This window comes from Lepidochelys kempii, chromosome 1 (assembly GCF_965140285.1).
Source record: "Lepidochelys kempii isolate rLepKem1 chromosome 1, rLepKem1.hap1, whole genome shotgun sequence".
Classification (NCBI taxonomy): Eukaryota; Metazoa; Chordata; order Testudines; family Cheloniidae; genus Lepidochelys; species Lepidochelys kempii.
Window position 1 is genome coordinate 166,287,041 of NC_136380.1, and position 16,420 is coordinate 166,303,460.

Here is a 16,420-nt window from a genome sequence, read left to right on the forward strand (position 1 = left end):
AGGCAGGGTGAAGTTAATGAACCACAGCTGGCTCCCTGAGTCAGCTGGAATCAGTCAGCATTCCCTGTGGGATAACACCTACTCGCAGGGTCGGTCAACAGAAAAACCTGGCCTTATTAGGCTAAAAAAAAAAAGTCTTTCACTTTGCAGTGCACATTGAAAAGATCAAGTAATTCACTAAATCTTTTCCAAACCAAAACCTGTGAAAGGAATGCATTAACCATAATAACTGCTGTGGAAAGGGGGCTCTCACGTCCCAGCGAATGAAAAACTAGTCCTATCTCAAATTTACACTGTATTGCATGTTTAACACAATGTGCATAATTTGGAAAAGTGGCCTAGCTAAATGAAGTAGGCTAATGTCATCCTTTCCCATCTCCTTAATCTGTGTTCCTTCCCTTAACAGGACACTAATCAGTGTTCAGATTTTCCAGTTCAGCAACTGATTGCTGCTAAGCCAGCTGAGCAAGTCCCGCTTCTCTTTTCTAATTTTTTTCCCAAACTCAATTTTGAGTTTAAAACAATCCCTATTTTTTTCTTTCAAAGGATTCATACAACTACATTGTACCTGGGGGCTTGAACAGGGACAGCACAGTGATCTCATAAGTATTACCACTAGGAAGTGACATTTTTCCTCCTTTTGTTCTGCTAGGTCCCTACAGACTGCCGTTCAATTATTGGAGACATTCTACTTAAAGGCAGGAAGGCTGCATTTTCAATGTAGATAAATTTCTGATTTAATTTTCTGTGTGACTGAACTAAATCAAATATGATTAGTCCATGAACACTCTTGAAGTGAAGATTATGACCCTTATCAAAGAGCCTCATGGAGAATAACTTGAAATCAGATCAGCAGGCTCTAAAAATATACTTTGATATAAACATTAGCAAAAATGGCCACAATACTCACAAAAATACTTGTCTAACATGCTACCAATCCTAAGGGGAGGTGGGGGTGGGATTTATTTTGGCTCCTATGAATTAAAAGGTTGCTAAACTCAAGGACAGACATACGTAACAACTGAATATGCCTCAGGTAAGTGCTTTATCGCATTTTTATCTTTAATCCTTTTTTCAGCAGTACATGCCACTGAAGGTCCTGATGCCAGTTTACACTTCTTACCCATGCATATCTTCCCTGCGAGTGAATTTTTTTTTCCATGGTGAGGGCATATGTTCCTGTTACCTGCATACAGAAAAAAGAGCCCAACTGTGAAGCTCCTACTCATACTGAATAGCACCTTACTCTTGCTATTGAAATCAATGGGACTACTTGTGGCGTTAAGCTTCAGCATACATTAGGGACTCGTCACCTAGGCCTGTGTGCATTCTGCATGAGCATCAAGGTGGGGTTTGGCTAACCATGGCTCTGAGCAAATACACACACTTTTGAGAAAAAATATGACTTCACTGTGGCTTAACTTCAAGGGCTCCCACACTTTTTACCTCTTTTGCATACAACCCTATTGAACCAAACCTGTTAACCTGCCTAATGCTAGCAGGGTTTTAGCTCCAGCTATACTGAGCTCAATTATATTTACTGGGGGGGAAGTTTGAGTTGGGATGGGTTGGAGCAATAGCAGAAGGGCCTTAGGGAGCCCTGGATGGTTTTGTCTAGCTCCACCTGCCTTATTAATAATACAAATATTTTACATTGCTTTAGCACATGGCAGTTCCAAAGTACTGTAGAAGCCTGTCCTAATTAACCTGTTAACTAATAAATGCCATGTCCTTATGGAACACAAATACCTAATCCTGTATTATGCTGCTTTATTACTTTTCTTTCTGCAAAGGTGTATGTTTTTCACTTATGTACAGGAATTCATCTTCAACTAGTCAATAAAGAACAACAACGAACTATAAATACTTGCAGAATTTGTTCCACACTGGGTTATGTAGTCAAGGGTTTGAAACAGTCCTTTTATTATTGATATATTTTTTTACTTTACAAATAATTATATATAGTTACACGTGTCCCTTCACAGAAGGTACATTAAAAACAAAAAGCTTGGATCATCCAAAATAAACACTTTGTTGTTCATTAATATAAAACGGACTGATATTTCTAGTAAGAGACATATCCAAACCACTGTTCATCCAAATTTCTTGCATTATCTGTTCTCGGCGCTCTATCCTTTCAGCCAGTTCAGCTGCTTCTGTTGAATTATAACCCGAGTAAGAAGTCCTATAAAACCCTGTTAGCTCATTTGGCAAATCTGAATCCAAAGAATCTTCCTCTTCTTCATCATCACTGTGATCATCTGCTTTGTCACTTTCCAGCACTGAATGATCTTTCATTCTGTGCAGTTTTGGGAAGTCGTTAGTGCACGACACATGTATCACCAAAGCGCACAGTGTGAAGACTAAGCCAATACACACACTAGACACAAACAGGAGAGCAGCTCTTTCAGGGTGATCTAAAATTCAAAACAAAAAGCCAGACTTAAAACATCTGTAAACAAAAGCTGAGAACGGATACAAAAGTCAGCGGTCATTTCCAAAGAGCCCTACATGATGTTGGGTAAGTTTGGCACTTCGTTAGCCTTATCTGCCATGCAACAAAAAGTCTGTATACATGTAATCTAAATCCTGTCTAGTCAATTTCTTTAATTACTGTGCAAAAAGACTTGCCCCTAAAAGTATTAGGCTGTGTGTTATGAATAGTTTACTAGCACTCTTAACAACTGGCTGGTGGCCATGCCACCTTTTCCAGCCCTCTTGCCATAGTGGGCATGGCCTGGGAAAAAGGGGGCATGGGCAGAGAGCTTCTGTGTTCTGGTGAACTCTGGTTGCCAGAATAGTCCCTTGGGCTGTTGCAGCCTTCATGACAAAGGGTACATCTACATTTGAGCTGGGAGGTGTGATTCCTAGCTAGCGTAGGCGTACTCTGCTCTAGCTAGCATGCTAAAAATAGCAGTGCAACCAGGGTAGCCAGGGTAGTGGCTCTGGCTCGCCGTCTGAGTACATACCTGCCCAGCCCCCCTGGATACATTTAGGGGTTAGCCCCCAGATACATGGCTGCTATCTCCAGATACACAGCTATATTTAGTGCTCTAGCATAAGCAGCACTCATGTGGGTACATCTATCTCACCTGAGAATAGCACCTGTGAGCTCAAATGCCACTCAGGACCAGACCAACACGTGCAGTCTGAGTATCAGGGAAACCCAAAGGTATCTTACCCATTTGCAGCTTTCCCGTCCCCCAAGCTGTCACATGCCAAATGGCAAATCCTGATGATCTGAGCCATAATCTGCAGTCACTCCATCTCGGGCTGTGCTCTTGTCAAATGTCATAAGTAAAGGCCAGAGAATGCCAATGTACAAGGGGGTGCAGAGGGGCTACCCAAACCTCCTGATTCTGGTATGTCCATTCTGGTTCACCAAAGAATGTCATGTGAGGTCTCAAATAAAAGCTGGTGTCACACTGGTCAGCAATAGCATTGTGAAATGAATGTACAGACAATATGTAAGGAGTTATGCATAGATACTAAAAATATGTTCTTGAGTTTGTGTCGAGAGACTAGTCACCAGCATAGGTGAAAAACAGGTTCTCTCCAGAAAGGTTTATCTATCTGACTGTTCTCATGTAAATTAAGTGTTGTATGTTTCACAGTGGGTCTCCTATAACCAGTCTCACCTGAAGGCAAATGAAGGATTGCAAGAATTTTAAAAAGAAACTAAGCAGAAAGGAAAAGCAGTGGGGGGAGGAGTGGAGCACAGAGAACTCCATCTGCAGGTACACATCAAATGTTTACTCCACTATATTTGGGAGGGAAAGAAGACACCTGGGCACCCTTTACTGAGGAAGAAAAGGATAGCACTTTTGCTTCATGAAAAAAAGGAACCTCAATCAGGCTAGATTGAAAATGCTGCTGTGAATTTTGGGTGAGATAAGCTTCTTTAGATAGAAGGTTAAGTTTAGTCTCTAGAAAGTGTGTTATGATTTTGTTTTATATGTAACCGTTTGTTTCTGCTACCCATTATCACTTAAATCTCTGTTTTTTTATAACAAACATTCTTATTTTCACTGTACCTACATCTAAGTGCTGGGGTGTAAAGAAAAATGCTGTTCTTAATTGAATCTTACACGCTGGTGTACTGTTCCTTCGGGAACAGCAAGCCTGGTAATGCTGTGAGTGTTCTGTGAATAAGGGGCTGGACACTGCTGGGAACACTCTGAGAACTCAGGAGACTGGTGTGTGCCTGTCCCTACGTGTACAACCAGACTAAGACCTGTTGAGGCCTGGAAGGCACTGCTTGTGCTGCCAGAGGCTGTTGGTTTCAGGGAGCTGATGCACAGCAGGCAGAGACGCTGCTTCATGGTGAAGGGCAAGTGACGGCAAGGTGCCTCACAACCCTGGTGTAATGGGGTTGACATCTACCTCTCACAAATGCCCTCTTTTGGTATGGTATGTCTGCAGTCTTTCCATTTATGGTGACCCATCAATAGTGTCTCAGGTGGTCCGGCTGAGTCACACACACTGTCTGTATGTGAAACAGAACAAACCCTTTCCAGAGTACACAGTCTTTAACTTGCCCCAGGCATGGTATAGGCCATATCCTCAAGGCTTCTTCGCTGGAGACACTGTCTTCCTGTGGCCCTCCCTGGGCTCAGTCCTTACTCAGTCCTAGCAGTCATCCAGGAGATCCTTCTTTGCTCCCCCGGTCCCAGCCTGCAGACTATCTTAGGCTCAGTTCCAGCAGCGAGCCAGGAGCTCTCTCTTGCTCCCCTGGTCCCTTCCCACACTGAGCTGTCCATGGTCCTACTTCTCTTTCAGACAGTCAGGAACACAGTTCTCCCTCCTCCAACTCCAGGCAGTAACTGACTGATGCTCTGTTCTGCGGCTCCTTTTATATGGTCCTGCTGGGCCCTGATTGACTGCTCCCTGAAGCCTCTCTCATTGTTGGCAATTTCTCCGCAACCACTCTTGGCCGCTTGGAGGACTTCTCTTCTGCTCCTCTCTGAGATGGAGTGTGGCAGGACCCTGAGGCCTCCAGTATTTGTATGAGAGACCTCTAAAGCAAAGGTGTGCTACAGGAAGGTGTGATGGTGACTCAGTAGGGAATACTCTTGTATCTGATTCAGTAGTTAATGTCTTTCCCAGTACAGTGCTAGGGGACACTGTGTTGCAGCGGTGTCATATTTCAAATGTTATGTAAAACTAAAGCCGTAATTGCTTGTGCTCATTTACAGATTCCATGACCTCTTCTGAAAGAGTAGAAATGTTGGCTCCAGGGCTGCTCCCAAATTTCAACTTGTGGTGTTATAGTCTGTCTACCTACATTTTTTTCTCAGTTTTCAGTTAGCTGGTGATATTATTGATACGAGCTGGGTGATACCTTGTTATGGGTTGAGTTGAAAGCCCATTGAGAGTGGTAGGTGTGAACTCATCCTTCATTTAATATAATTGTAAGCATAAGCCCCACTGAAGGCAAAAAATGTGTGTGAACCCATTCAGGAGTTTTTGGCTGAATGCTGTTTTGGGTAGGAGTGTGTGTGTAGAAGAGAGTCGCTGTAGTTAATCCACCTCCCTGAGAGGCAGTAGCTAAATCAATGGAAGAATTCTTTTGTCCTAGCACTGTCTACACTAGGGTTTAGGTCACTGCTAGGTTTAACTACGTCACTCAAGGTTGTGGATTTTTCACACCTCTGAGTGATGTAGCTAGGTCAACCTAACTTTTCAGTGTAGATCAGCCCTGAGAATGAGAGACAACCTAAAGGAGCAGCTGAAAGCTGAAGGTGGCTGACTCTGGAAGAACCCTGGGAAGAGATTTTTGGGTTATGGGTGCAGGCTAAAAGAGTGCTCTTGGTGCTGGGAGCAAAAGAAGCTGTTTCTTGCTATTTGATCCCCTTTGCATTCAGAGACACAGGATTTTGTACATTCTTTGTAAATAAACAAAACTGGATCAAAAAAACTCCTATTACCAATTTCTACTTCTAACTGGAATATCTATAGGGCCCCAAACTTTGACTAGCCACTCAGATCTAAAAGGGGCAACATTATCTTATATTTATTTTCCTAAATCCTGCTTTGTAGGGTTGCTGGGTCAGAATTCCCACATCGCCAATGGTGGACACAGACTGAACATCCAACTAGACCATCTTAAAGATCTAGCTAGAGGTTGATCTGGGTGGCACTCTGCAACAAGACCACGTCCCTTTGGGATTTGCCTTGATGATTGGTGGTGGTGGTGGTGGCAATGGGTCAGAATTCCTGTCATGTGCCATCCCAGAGGTGGCTGAATTTTAATTGTGCTTCAGTGATCCTTGTATACACGGACCAAAACTTCCAGAAATGGATTCCTAAAGATAGGCTCCTACATAAGTGCCTAATTTTCAAAAGTGCTGAGCACACAGCGGCTCCCATTGAAATCACTCATTTTAAAAATCTTGGCTGCAGCCTCTAAAAGAGTTTGGGATCCTTCGGGATGGAACATATTACATAAATGTCAGTTGCTATGTTATGATCGTCTCACCCTCCCGGCAGCGTGGTAATGCTCTACCAGCACAGTTACTAGAAGTAACAGGATTACCAAACACAGTACAAGGAGGGGGAAAAAACCCAACGTTTTCCTACCTCTAACGTAAGCAAATGTAGCCAAAGAGTTGCTAATAATAATTCCATCTTTCTTTGGAAGCCTTGATTCCCTGGGGTCAATGTTTATATCTGTAATGTGAAAATACAAGACAAATTCAATTACAGTATGTTACGCTTGATAATGCTACTAAATTCTAATTTTTCATTCAAGTTCTTTAAATCCAACAGGTCATCTAACTGAACTCGTGGAAAAATGTAGGACTGACAGTGTTATAGTTTCAGGGACTTTGCAAAACATTAGACCAAACCCGTGATCTACAAACAAAAATATAACGGACAGTTAGAAAACTACGAAGTTGTTATTAAACAGCAGCTATGACCAATCCCATTTAGTGCCTGAACCAAAGCCCAATGAGGCCAAAGGAAAGATTCCCAATTACTTCACTGAGCTTTCGATCAGACCCTAAATGAATCACTTCCCAAAACAATCTCTGCAGTATCCTAGAAATGGTGGCAATAGAGCCGAGGTGGGCAAACTACGGCCCACGGGCCACATCCGGCCTGTGGGATCCTCCTGCCCGGCCCCTGAGCTCCTGCCGCAAGAGTCTAGGCCCCGGCCCGTCACCAGCAGCCTCAGCTCACTGCTCCGCCGGCGCCGTGCTCTGGGCGGCAGGGCAGTGAGCTCCTGGGGCAGTCCAGCGGCAGAGCCCGGCCTGACCCGGTGCTCTGTGCTGCGTGGTGGTGGCATGGCCCGGCTCCAGCCGGGCGGCATGGCTGTAGTGCTGCCAGCCACCAGTGCTCCAGGCAGTGCGGTAAGGGAGCAGGGAGTGGGGGGTTGGGGTTGGATAGAGGGCAGGGGAGTTCAGGGTGGTGGTCAGAGGGCAGAGGTGTGGATAGGGGTCAGGGCAGGAACAGGGAGTTGAATGGGGGCAGGAGTCCCGGGGTGGGGGAAGTAAGGAAGGAGAGTGGGGGTTGGATGGGGCGGCGGGGGGCAGGGGTTCCGGGGCAGTCAGGGGACAGGAAGAAGGGGTGGTTGGATAGGGCAGGGGTCCCAGGGGGAAGTCAGGAATGAGAGGAGGGGTTGGATGGGGCAGCGGGGGGCAGTTAGGGGCAGGGGTCCAGGGGCGGTCAGGGGACAGGGAGTGGGGGTTTGTGGATGAGGCAGGGGTCCCGGGAGGGTCGTCAGGGAACAGAGGGGGTTGGATGAGGCAGGAGTCCCGGGGGGGGGAGCAGATAGGAGGTGGGGGCCGGGCTATGACTTCCTCCCCTAACTGGCCCTCCATACAATTTCCGAAACCCGATGCGGCCCTCAGCTCAAAAAGTTTGCCCGCCCTTGCAATAGAGGATGTGTGCTAGCCACACCATTCATTTTCTCCGCTGTTCACAAAATTACATTTCAGCCTTACTCATACATGGTTATCCAGTCTGAAACAATCATATACTCAATGTTACTGTTCACATCTCTTGACCACAGTTAAGAAAGATGTACAATAGTTATGGATAACAACAATGTGCCCATGTCCCAGTGATGGAAATGTCAAAATGCAATATGTTTAAAGTTCTGTTTAAAGTGACTTCAGTGGCTTAATTAAAGATCACAGCTCATAGTATGTAGTGTAAGGGGATGGCTAGAAGATAACTCGTTTTTTATGTGCAGTTTCCCCTCTACCTTATTCCAATCTCAATTTAATAAATTAATAGACAAGAATGAAATATGCTAAGACATTAATAAGATTATACTGTGCATGGCTGCTTCCCAGGGAATGAAAGTGACCAGACTGAGAAGCAGCTGAGGAGAACAGCGATGAAAATGAACAGTACAAGTGTTGCTACTCTGATTCTTGAGGAAATCTTGTGTATATAAACACATTGTTGATCAAGGTTGCTTTTTTCAGAAAATCTTTAGCTCTGTAGACAAACAACCACATCATGTAGCTTGTTTGGTTTGAACATGCAGTTTCAGGCAAATGACTTCTCCACACTTTAAGGCACCCCTTTAAATATTCAGAAGCGCTGGCAGTGAACTACAGCGCACATTGGGCATGTGCGTTCTGGAGAAGAGACAGAATTCCTGGCTGTGCCTCCTCAAAAGGTGGACATAACGAGGCAGCGATTGGCACACTCGGGTCCTGAAGAAAAGGGGTAGCTCCTCACTTACCAGAGCCACTGAGCATCTATTGAGTCAACAGATTCTTCCACAGGAATAGGTGTGGGAAGCATGTCCTCACCCCTCAGCTGCAAGCTTACCAGCTTCACCTCTCAAATTTAGGACCAAATCTTGCAATCCTGGCTCAAGCCAACATCTTATATATATTTTACAGGCATTTGGACTGCTGGATTTGGCCCACAATAACTTATTTAATATCAGGCCCTAGAATTTTGCCTTTGTTCCTGAATGGATTTCTCATTGTGAAATTCCCACATTACAGTATCATCAGAATCTAATTGTGTAGAACTCATTCTATTGATGATAAAACATCTTTTTTTTTTTTTTTAGCATCTTTCAGCGGTCAGAGCCAGTTTTAACACATGATTTTACTATTTCCCCCTCTTTATTCTAATACAGCTATGTCCATCTGTGATCAGACATATTTCCTATTTTGACTTAAAGACAAATGATGGTAATAAAACCATAAAAATTACCATATTCACCGTCGTTCTGCTTCAGAGAAGGATTTAGATTAGAAATCATTGGATCAACTGCTGTAAGTATGATTTTGGGAACTAAAAAGAAAAAAGAAAAATTGTGCACTGTCAATTTTAAGAACATTACGCTGTCTGAGCTGTTATCTTAATCACACTGCAAATAAGGAAAATTCACTATAAACTATGGCCCAGAATAATAATCAAACCCATCATTAATCCATTTTAAATGTGCACAATCAACACCTTTATGATTACTGTAACACAAAAGACCAGGGCTGTAATTTTCTGCAGGCCTCGTCCACTAAAGAACATTCATACAAAGGCTCTAGTCCTGCAGCTGGATTCGCACAGGCAGACCCTTGTGTCTGCATGCAGCTCAAGTGCAGCCAATGTGGCTGCATGAGGGTGGTAGGGTCTGCTCTTCTGGGTTGGACTGAAGGAACAGGGCCAGAGTTTGTGCTCCCAGAGCCACAGTTACCGAAAGAGCTAAATTTCTCCTGTTAATAACAAAAGATTAATCAAATGGAGAGCAGTTTTCTTTCTTTCAGGGGCAAGATCTTTCTTTTTCTGCTGCTTTTCTTACGTTCCTACTTGTAGTCAAAAGTAATAGATGCTAAAAGAAACAAGTTCTTGTTAAATCCCTTAGCTCCAGGTGAGAGCAAGGGTCTGGACTGCTGCCAAAGATCTGTCTCACAGGGCATGGTTTCCATAAGACATAACTATCCAATAGCTAGATCCAGCTTTCGGGACCAAAAGGAAATGCCAATGAACAGGAAATAATGAGGCATACTTTTGATAGACCTTAAATTGTGCCAACCGCTGCTTTTGATGAGGAGAATAGATCAAGTCTGTAACGGTCAGTAAAGAAAAGTTTGAAGCTCTGTGTGACGTGCTCTGTGACTTTCCTGAGGAGAAGTTTTTGTTCTACTTCAAGTGGTGGACTCTACTAGTATTCCGTTGTGGGTGTGTATGCACTCCATGTGCCAGAGAGCCTGCAGTGGAATATAGAGACCACACAACTTGAAGAACTCCAGTTACGGTAAGGTAAGTAACCGGAGAGTGTTCCAGATGGAATGAGCTCTTAGGCCATGTCTACACTATGGTGCTGCAACTGTGTTGCTGTTGTGTAGATGCTTCGTACAGCGACAGAAGGAGTTTTTCCATCACTGCAGTTAATCCACCCCTCTGAGTGCTGGTAGCTACATCGAAGGAAGAATTCTTCCATTGACTTAGCCAGAGCTACACCGGGAGCTATTTCAGCTTAACTACAGCCTTCTGGGGTGTGAACTTTTCACCGGAGTGACGCAGCTAGGTTGATCGAAATTTTAAGTGTAGACTAAGCGTTGGTCTGAGTGGCCAGAGAACTGTTTCCTTTTAATTAACTTATTGTTCTTCTGCATTTTAGTGGATTTAATTTGGAAGCTTTCACACTTTTCTTACAGGGATTAAAATGATCTCAAATGAAGGCACATTGTGTACATGTTAAGAGCTCACAAATCCTGTGTCAGATGAATGGGTCCTTCAGTTATACTGATCTTGGCACCTATTCACTGTACTATACAAAGACAGACTGATGGAGTTTCACACGCATTTGGAAAATGGAAGACATTTCAGGTATGAAACTAATGTTTGCCAATAAACTGTGTAAAAGAAGATTGACAGGAACAGAGTGAAGTCCAGTCCAAGGGGTTGAAGTACAGTTTTACTCTGAAAAATCTGAAAGATCTGAAAGAGGACAGAGTTGCAGCTAGCCCTGAAACTGGGACAGATATTGTCTATGTTAAAATCCAAATCTCGAGTGAGGAGAAACCACCAGCTCAGAGAGGAGGAGGTGAGAAGAAATTCTGAGGCAAAATCAGGAACATCTCTCAAAGTACATAGTTAGTGGATTTACAATTGAGAAAGCCGTGTATTTCTGAACAGAGGCATTCCTTACCACTGTGATGTGCTATCAATTCAGTTCAGTTTGGCTTCAACAGGCAAATTGCTTTAGCAAAGTAAAACTTGATATACTGCCATAATCAGAAATTTCTATGGAGAGGTTTGCTTTAAAAACATACTACTGTACCTATCCACTGGGAGTCTTTTATCAACAGGAGCTCCCACCCTGTGTGTGGAATTTCAAGAATTCAAAACTCTTCTTTTCTCATGGCTACTAGATGATCTGTAAAATAGTTAGAGCTGCAAATCACTTGCTAATGCTTCAGATTGCACAGTTTAGTAGTGTTTGGCAGAAAAAACCTGCAAAATGTGCCAGCAACACAGAAGAATGTTATCTACTACCTGGTTTATGTATCTTTGCAAAACCACTACAATGATTAATAGTATGAGTTATCTTATCACATACATACCCCTCAGCCCACAAATAAAGAACAAGGTGTCATAATTATTGTTAGCGTAATTAAAGGGAATTCCAGTAACTCACTTTTATAAAAGGACCAACAATACAGAATTTACTGTCTAAGCATATTATGTATTAGCTCCATGGCAAGCCTCCAGCTCCTTCTTCATAAAAATAAACATCAATCTTCATAATTCCTCTCACCTGAAGGCTAACATATGAGGGTAGATTCTTAAAAGCTCTAAAACATACCTTTAAAAATCCCCTATTGTGCCTGCAAGGAACCTGCCTTCTAGATAATCCATAGACGATCATTGTTTTCTCTGATCTTCAGATATATGGCACTGTACAACTAAAATAAGAATCAATCCCAATATGGCTACTTATTGCCAACCATGCAAGTAAACTCTGAGTACTGCTTATTTGGGCCTCTCCAATGGGAAGACCTGCCAGAGGTAGACTCAGAAAACTCCACAGTGTTTCCCCATAGAGTTAATTTGGCATATTCCCCACAAGGAGGGGAGGAGATTGCAGCTGCAGAGGGGAAGGGGCAGGGTGCACAGCTTTCAAATCTATGAAGTCCAAGGATCTCTGGTGATATTGCCAAGAGTTAACACCTCCTTTCGACTGGAAGCACAGATTGCTGCGATTGGCTTCACCAGTTATACCAGTATCTTACCTCAGTGCTCAGGCCAGGGGGTAAGAAAAAGCAGGCATGGGGGGAGTTAATGATACTATTGCAGTTTCTGTAGTGTAGCAGTAGGGGCCTGATCCAAAGCCCTCTGAAGAAGTTATTGGAAAGACTTGGATCAGGCTATATGTAAGCTGCCTACAGGAGCTAGCTACTTCCCTTCTGGCTAGATGCCACCCTTACCCAGCTGCCAAAAATGCAGAGCCCCAGTTATTTGGTGCTCAGGTGCAATGACATGTGCAGGCTTCTAGGGGGCACAGACCATGCTCCCTCTCTGGTCTGGGGGCTTTTCTGCCCCACACACCGACCAACTGTTGGGAGCCTCTGGTGTTTTTTGAGCAGAACCATTAAAATAAACCCACTACTGGGCAAGAGCAGTTATTGATCAGGACATACAGGAGAATGAAAACACAGACACAGGGATGGAATTTAAAGTGGAAGGATGTTACGTTATTCATTTTTAACTTTAATGGAGTGGGTTAACTCTCCCCACCCCCAATACCAAAAACATATTTGGGTTCAATGTGGGTGTTAACTGACCTCTATGCCAAATATCTAATGTTCAGGGTTGGACCTCTTCAGCCTCTCCCCTAGGATTCACCTCTCCCCCAATCCTCTGGCTCTCTTCCCTTTGAGGGAGAATGAGGGTACAAATGTGGGCACCTGTCTGTGAAGACTTATGGTCTCCCCATTTTTCACCAGCATACTCTTATTCACCTTTGGGAACTGGCCCCTCTGAGCCTCTCACCCACACTGGCCACTGGTTGCAAGCTGTGTCAAAATTACAAACTAATTTATAAACCTACAACTTTTAAATCTTATCTTTGCTCTCTATTTACCTAAAACTAGGCCTCCAGGATGCTGCTAAGAAGGTGGAAAAACCCACCAGGAACCTTGTCAATCTTGCCCTGAGGGAAAAATTCCTTCCTAATCCCAAAACCCGGCAAACAGTTCAACAATTCAAACTATACCTCCACAACAGAACAGGAAGCAGCAACCACAGCAGAATTGCTACTGCATACTGTGGCCTTGGCTACACTTGTGAGTTACAGCGCAAATTCCCCGTCCACACTGGCAAGGCACGTAGAGCGCACTGACTCCGTGGCTAGAGCGCTCCTGGTAATCCACCTCGGCGAGTGGAATAACATTTGATGCGCCCTGGCTGGAGCGCCGCAGCGCCATTGTGGACACCCTAGCCTGTTAATGCACTCTGATTGGCCTCCCAAAGTGTCCCACAATGCCTGTTCTAGCCACTCTGGTCATCACTTTGAACTCTTCTGCCCTGCCCTCAGGTGACCAACCGTCAGACCTGCCCTTTAAATTCTCTGAGAATTTTGAAAATCCCCTTCCTGTTTGCTCAGCCAGGCGTGGAGTGCTCTCAGCGAATCTTTCCAGGTGACCATGCCTCCACGCTCCAGGCGATTCCCAGTATGGAGCAATGGCGAGTTGCTAGACCCCATCAGTGTTTGGGGGAGGAAGCTGTCCAGTCCCCAGCTGCACTCCAGCCGTAGGAATTACTATACCTTCAGGCAGATATCAAGGGACATGATGGAAAGGGGCCATGAGCGGGATGCACTGCAGTGCAGGATTAAAGTGAAGGAGCTGCGGAATGCCTACCGCAAAGCCCGCGAGGCAAACCACTGCTCTGGTGCTGCCCCCGCGACCTGCCATTTTTACAAAGAGCTGGACGCGATACTTGGCGGCGACCCCACCTCCACTCCGAGCACCACCATGGACACCTCAGAGTCCAGTGCAACAAGGCAGGAGGAGGAGGAGCAAAGCAGGAGCCAGGGTGCTGAGGCAGAGGAAGACACCCCAGAATCCCTAGATGCATGCAGCCAGGAGCTGTTCTCAAGCCAGGAGGAAGGTAGCCAGTCGTAGTGGCCGGTGCTTGGGGAAGGACAAGAAACATCAGAGGAGGTTCCCGGTAAGCAGCTTTTCTTTTGGGAAGGAAGTTATTTGGTGCGGGCTCTTGGGGTGAGGAGGGTTAGGGTTGCATGCATGCCTAGATGCAGAATAAGGCATTGATGTGCTCTCTCACATTGCAGTAATCTGCCTCAATGATCTCTTCAAAGGTCTCAGCCAGAAGTTGGGCAATGCGCTTGCGCAGGTTTTTTGGGAGAGCCACTGTGCTCCTTGTCCCAGTCAGGCTAACATGTCCACGCCATTGTGCCGTGAGGGGTGGGAGGACCATTGCTGCACACAGGCAAGCTGGATATGAGCCAGGGCAGAATCCACACTGCAGCAGAAGACCCTCCCTTGCTTCCCACATCACCCTCAGTAGCAAGATATCTTCCAGTACGAACTCCTGTGGAAAATGTGGGGAGAGTGTTCAGTATAGGGGCCCCTTGCTGCTGTTGGCCCTCCCCAAGGCACAGAAACTTAGAGGAAAGTACGAACATGAAACAATCAGTCACGCTTGACCCTGTGCTTACTCACCATTTTGGGGCTCCCGTGGGTTATGTGCGCTCACTTTGGGAAGGCCAAATTATACTATTGTGTAGACTGTGCTTGCCCTTAAGTAAGGGGGAATCATTGCTCTGTCTGGTGTGAACAATGCTGCCTCTGTTAAGTGTTGCATTTTGCCTTTACAGATGCAACCTTGAGATCTCAGCCGTCCCTTGTTATCACCAGCCGAAAGACTCCAAAGAATCAGAAAGAGGCCATGTAAAAGCAAGGAAGACATGTTGCACGAAGTAATGCAGCATTCAAGTAACGAAAATCGAAAAGTGCAGGAGGGGCGGGACAGTGAAAGGAGGATCCGCCAGCAGAATGAGGAGCGCTGGCACATAAGCGCGGATCGCCGGCACCAAAGCACGGATCGGCTGATAAGCATAATGGAGCGCCAAGCGGACTCTATCCAGGTGCTCATAGCCATGCAGACGGAGCAGTACCGCGCTGGCCTCCCCCCCCCCCTGCAGCCCTTGTCCCAATACTCTTTCCCTTGTGCCCCCATGTCACCTCCAACCCACTTTCCCCAACATCCAGGTTCTTACTGCCACCAGCTGCCTCCAACACCTGTAGCTTCACCACCCAGCCCTGCAAACTACGACCCTTACCCAGTGCACTCAACCTCCATCACCATGCATTTTAGCCAGCCTGAAATGCAGCACTCATTGCACAGCACTCCAGACAGGACATATGCAAATCTGTGATTTTACCGTTCACCACCCCATCCCCTTACCCTTTCTGTTTCCCAAGCAGTTGTGTTTCTTTTCAATAAATGAATTTTCTGTTCAATAAATGGATTTTTTGGCTTTGAAAACATTCTTTATTATTGCATAAAGTAAAAGAGACCTTAGCCCAGGAAAGAAATAGGCACTGCAAGTCAGCTTAGCAAACACAAATTCCTACTAACATTGGAACCACTGCACTTCACTCCTGTGCAGGGCACCAGACATTACTGGTGGCTTCAGCCTCAAATTGCTCCCTCAAGGCATCCCTAATCCTTGCGGCCCTGCGCTGGGCCCCTATAATAGCCCTGCTCTCTGGCTGTTCAAATTCAGCCTCCAGATGTTGAACCTCCGACTTCCATGCCTGAGTGAATCGTTCACCCTTGCCTTCACAAATGTTATGGAGGGTACAGCACGCGGATATAACCACGGGGATGCTGTCATCGGCCAGGTCCAGCTTCCCATACAGAGAGCACCAGCGGCCCTTTAAACGGTCAAAAGCACACTCCACAGTCATTTTGCACTGGCTCAGCCTGTTGTTGAACCACTCCTTACTGCTGTCAAGGCTCCCTGCAAACTCGTGTCATATGCGTTACTCGCGTTGATATCGTCAGAGTCCTCACTGTCAGTTTGTAGCTTAAGGAGTAACTTGACTGCCAAACGTGATGCACTGGCGAGACTCGTCAGCATATTCCTCAGCAGTTCGGGCTCCATTCCCACAGACCAAAAGGGAAGACAGAGCACGCAGTACAAAAAACATTGAAAGATGGCGCCAAATGTGGATGGAAACACAGGGATTGCTGGGATGCGAACTGATGCATAATAGGGCATTGGCCCTGCCTGCCCCCTTCCCACAAGCCACAGCGCCAGAATGGGAAGAGGTGCTCTGTGGGATAGCTGCCCATAATGCACTGCTCCCAATGCCACTGCAAGTGCCGCAACTGTGGCCATGCCAGTGCGCTGTCAGCTGTCAGTGTGGACAGACTGCAGCGCTTTCCCTGCTGCACTCTCCGAAGGCAGGTTTAACTC

General features: G+C 45.5%; 1 protein-coding gene across 2 annotated transcripts in view; it reads right to left on the reverse strand.

Annotated features, from left to right (window-relative positions):
• Nucleotides 1–1,920: 1,920 nt before the first annotated feature.
• Nucleotides 1,921–16,420, reverse strand: part of EVA1C (eva-1 homolog C) — a 62,877-nt gene continuing 48,377 nt past the window's right edge. For both annotated transcript variants that reach the window (XM_073362288.2, XM_073362279.2), the window contains exons 6-8: nt 9,184–9,264; nt 6,580–6,669; nt 1,921–2,417 (exon numbers count right to left, since the gene is read on the reverse strand). In XM_073362288.2, coding sequence (XP_073218389.1) covers nt 2,014–2,417; nt 6,580–6,669; nt 9,184–9,264 — 575 coding nt within the window. In that variant the 3' untranslated portion in view covers nt 1,921–2,013. The remainder of the gene's footprint in view (nt 2,418–6,579; nt 6,670–9,183; nt 9,265–16,420) is intronic.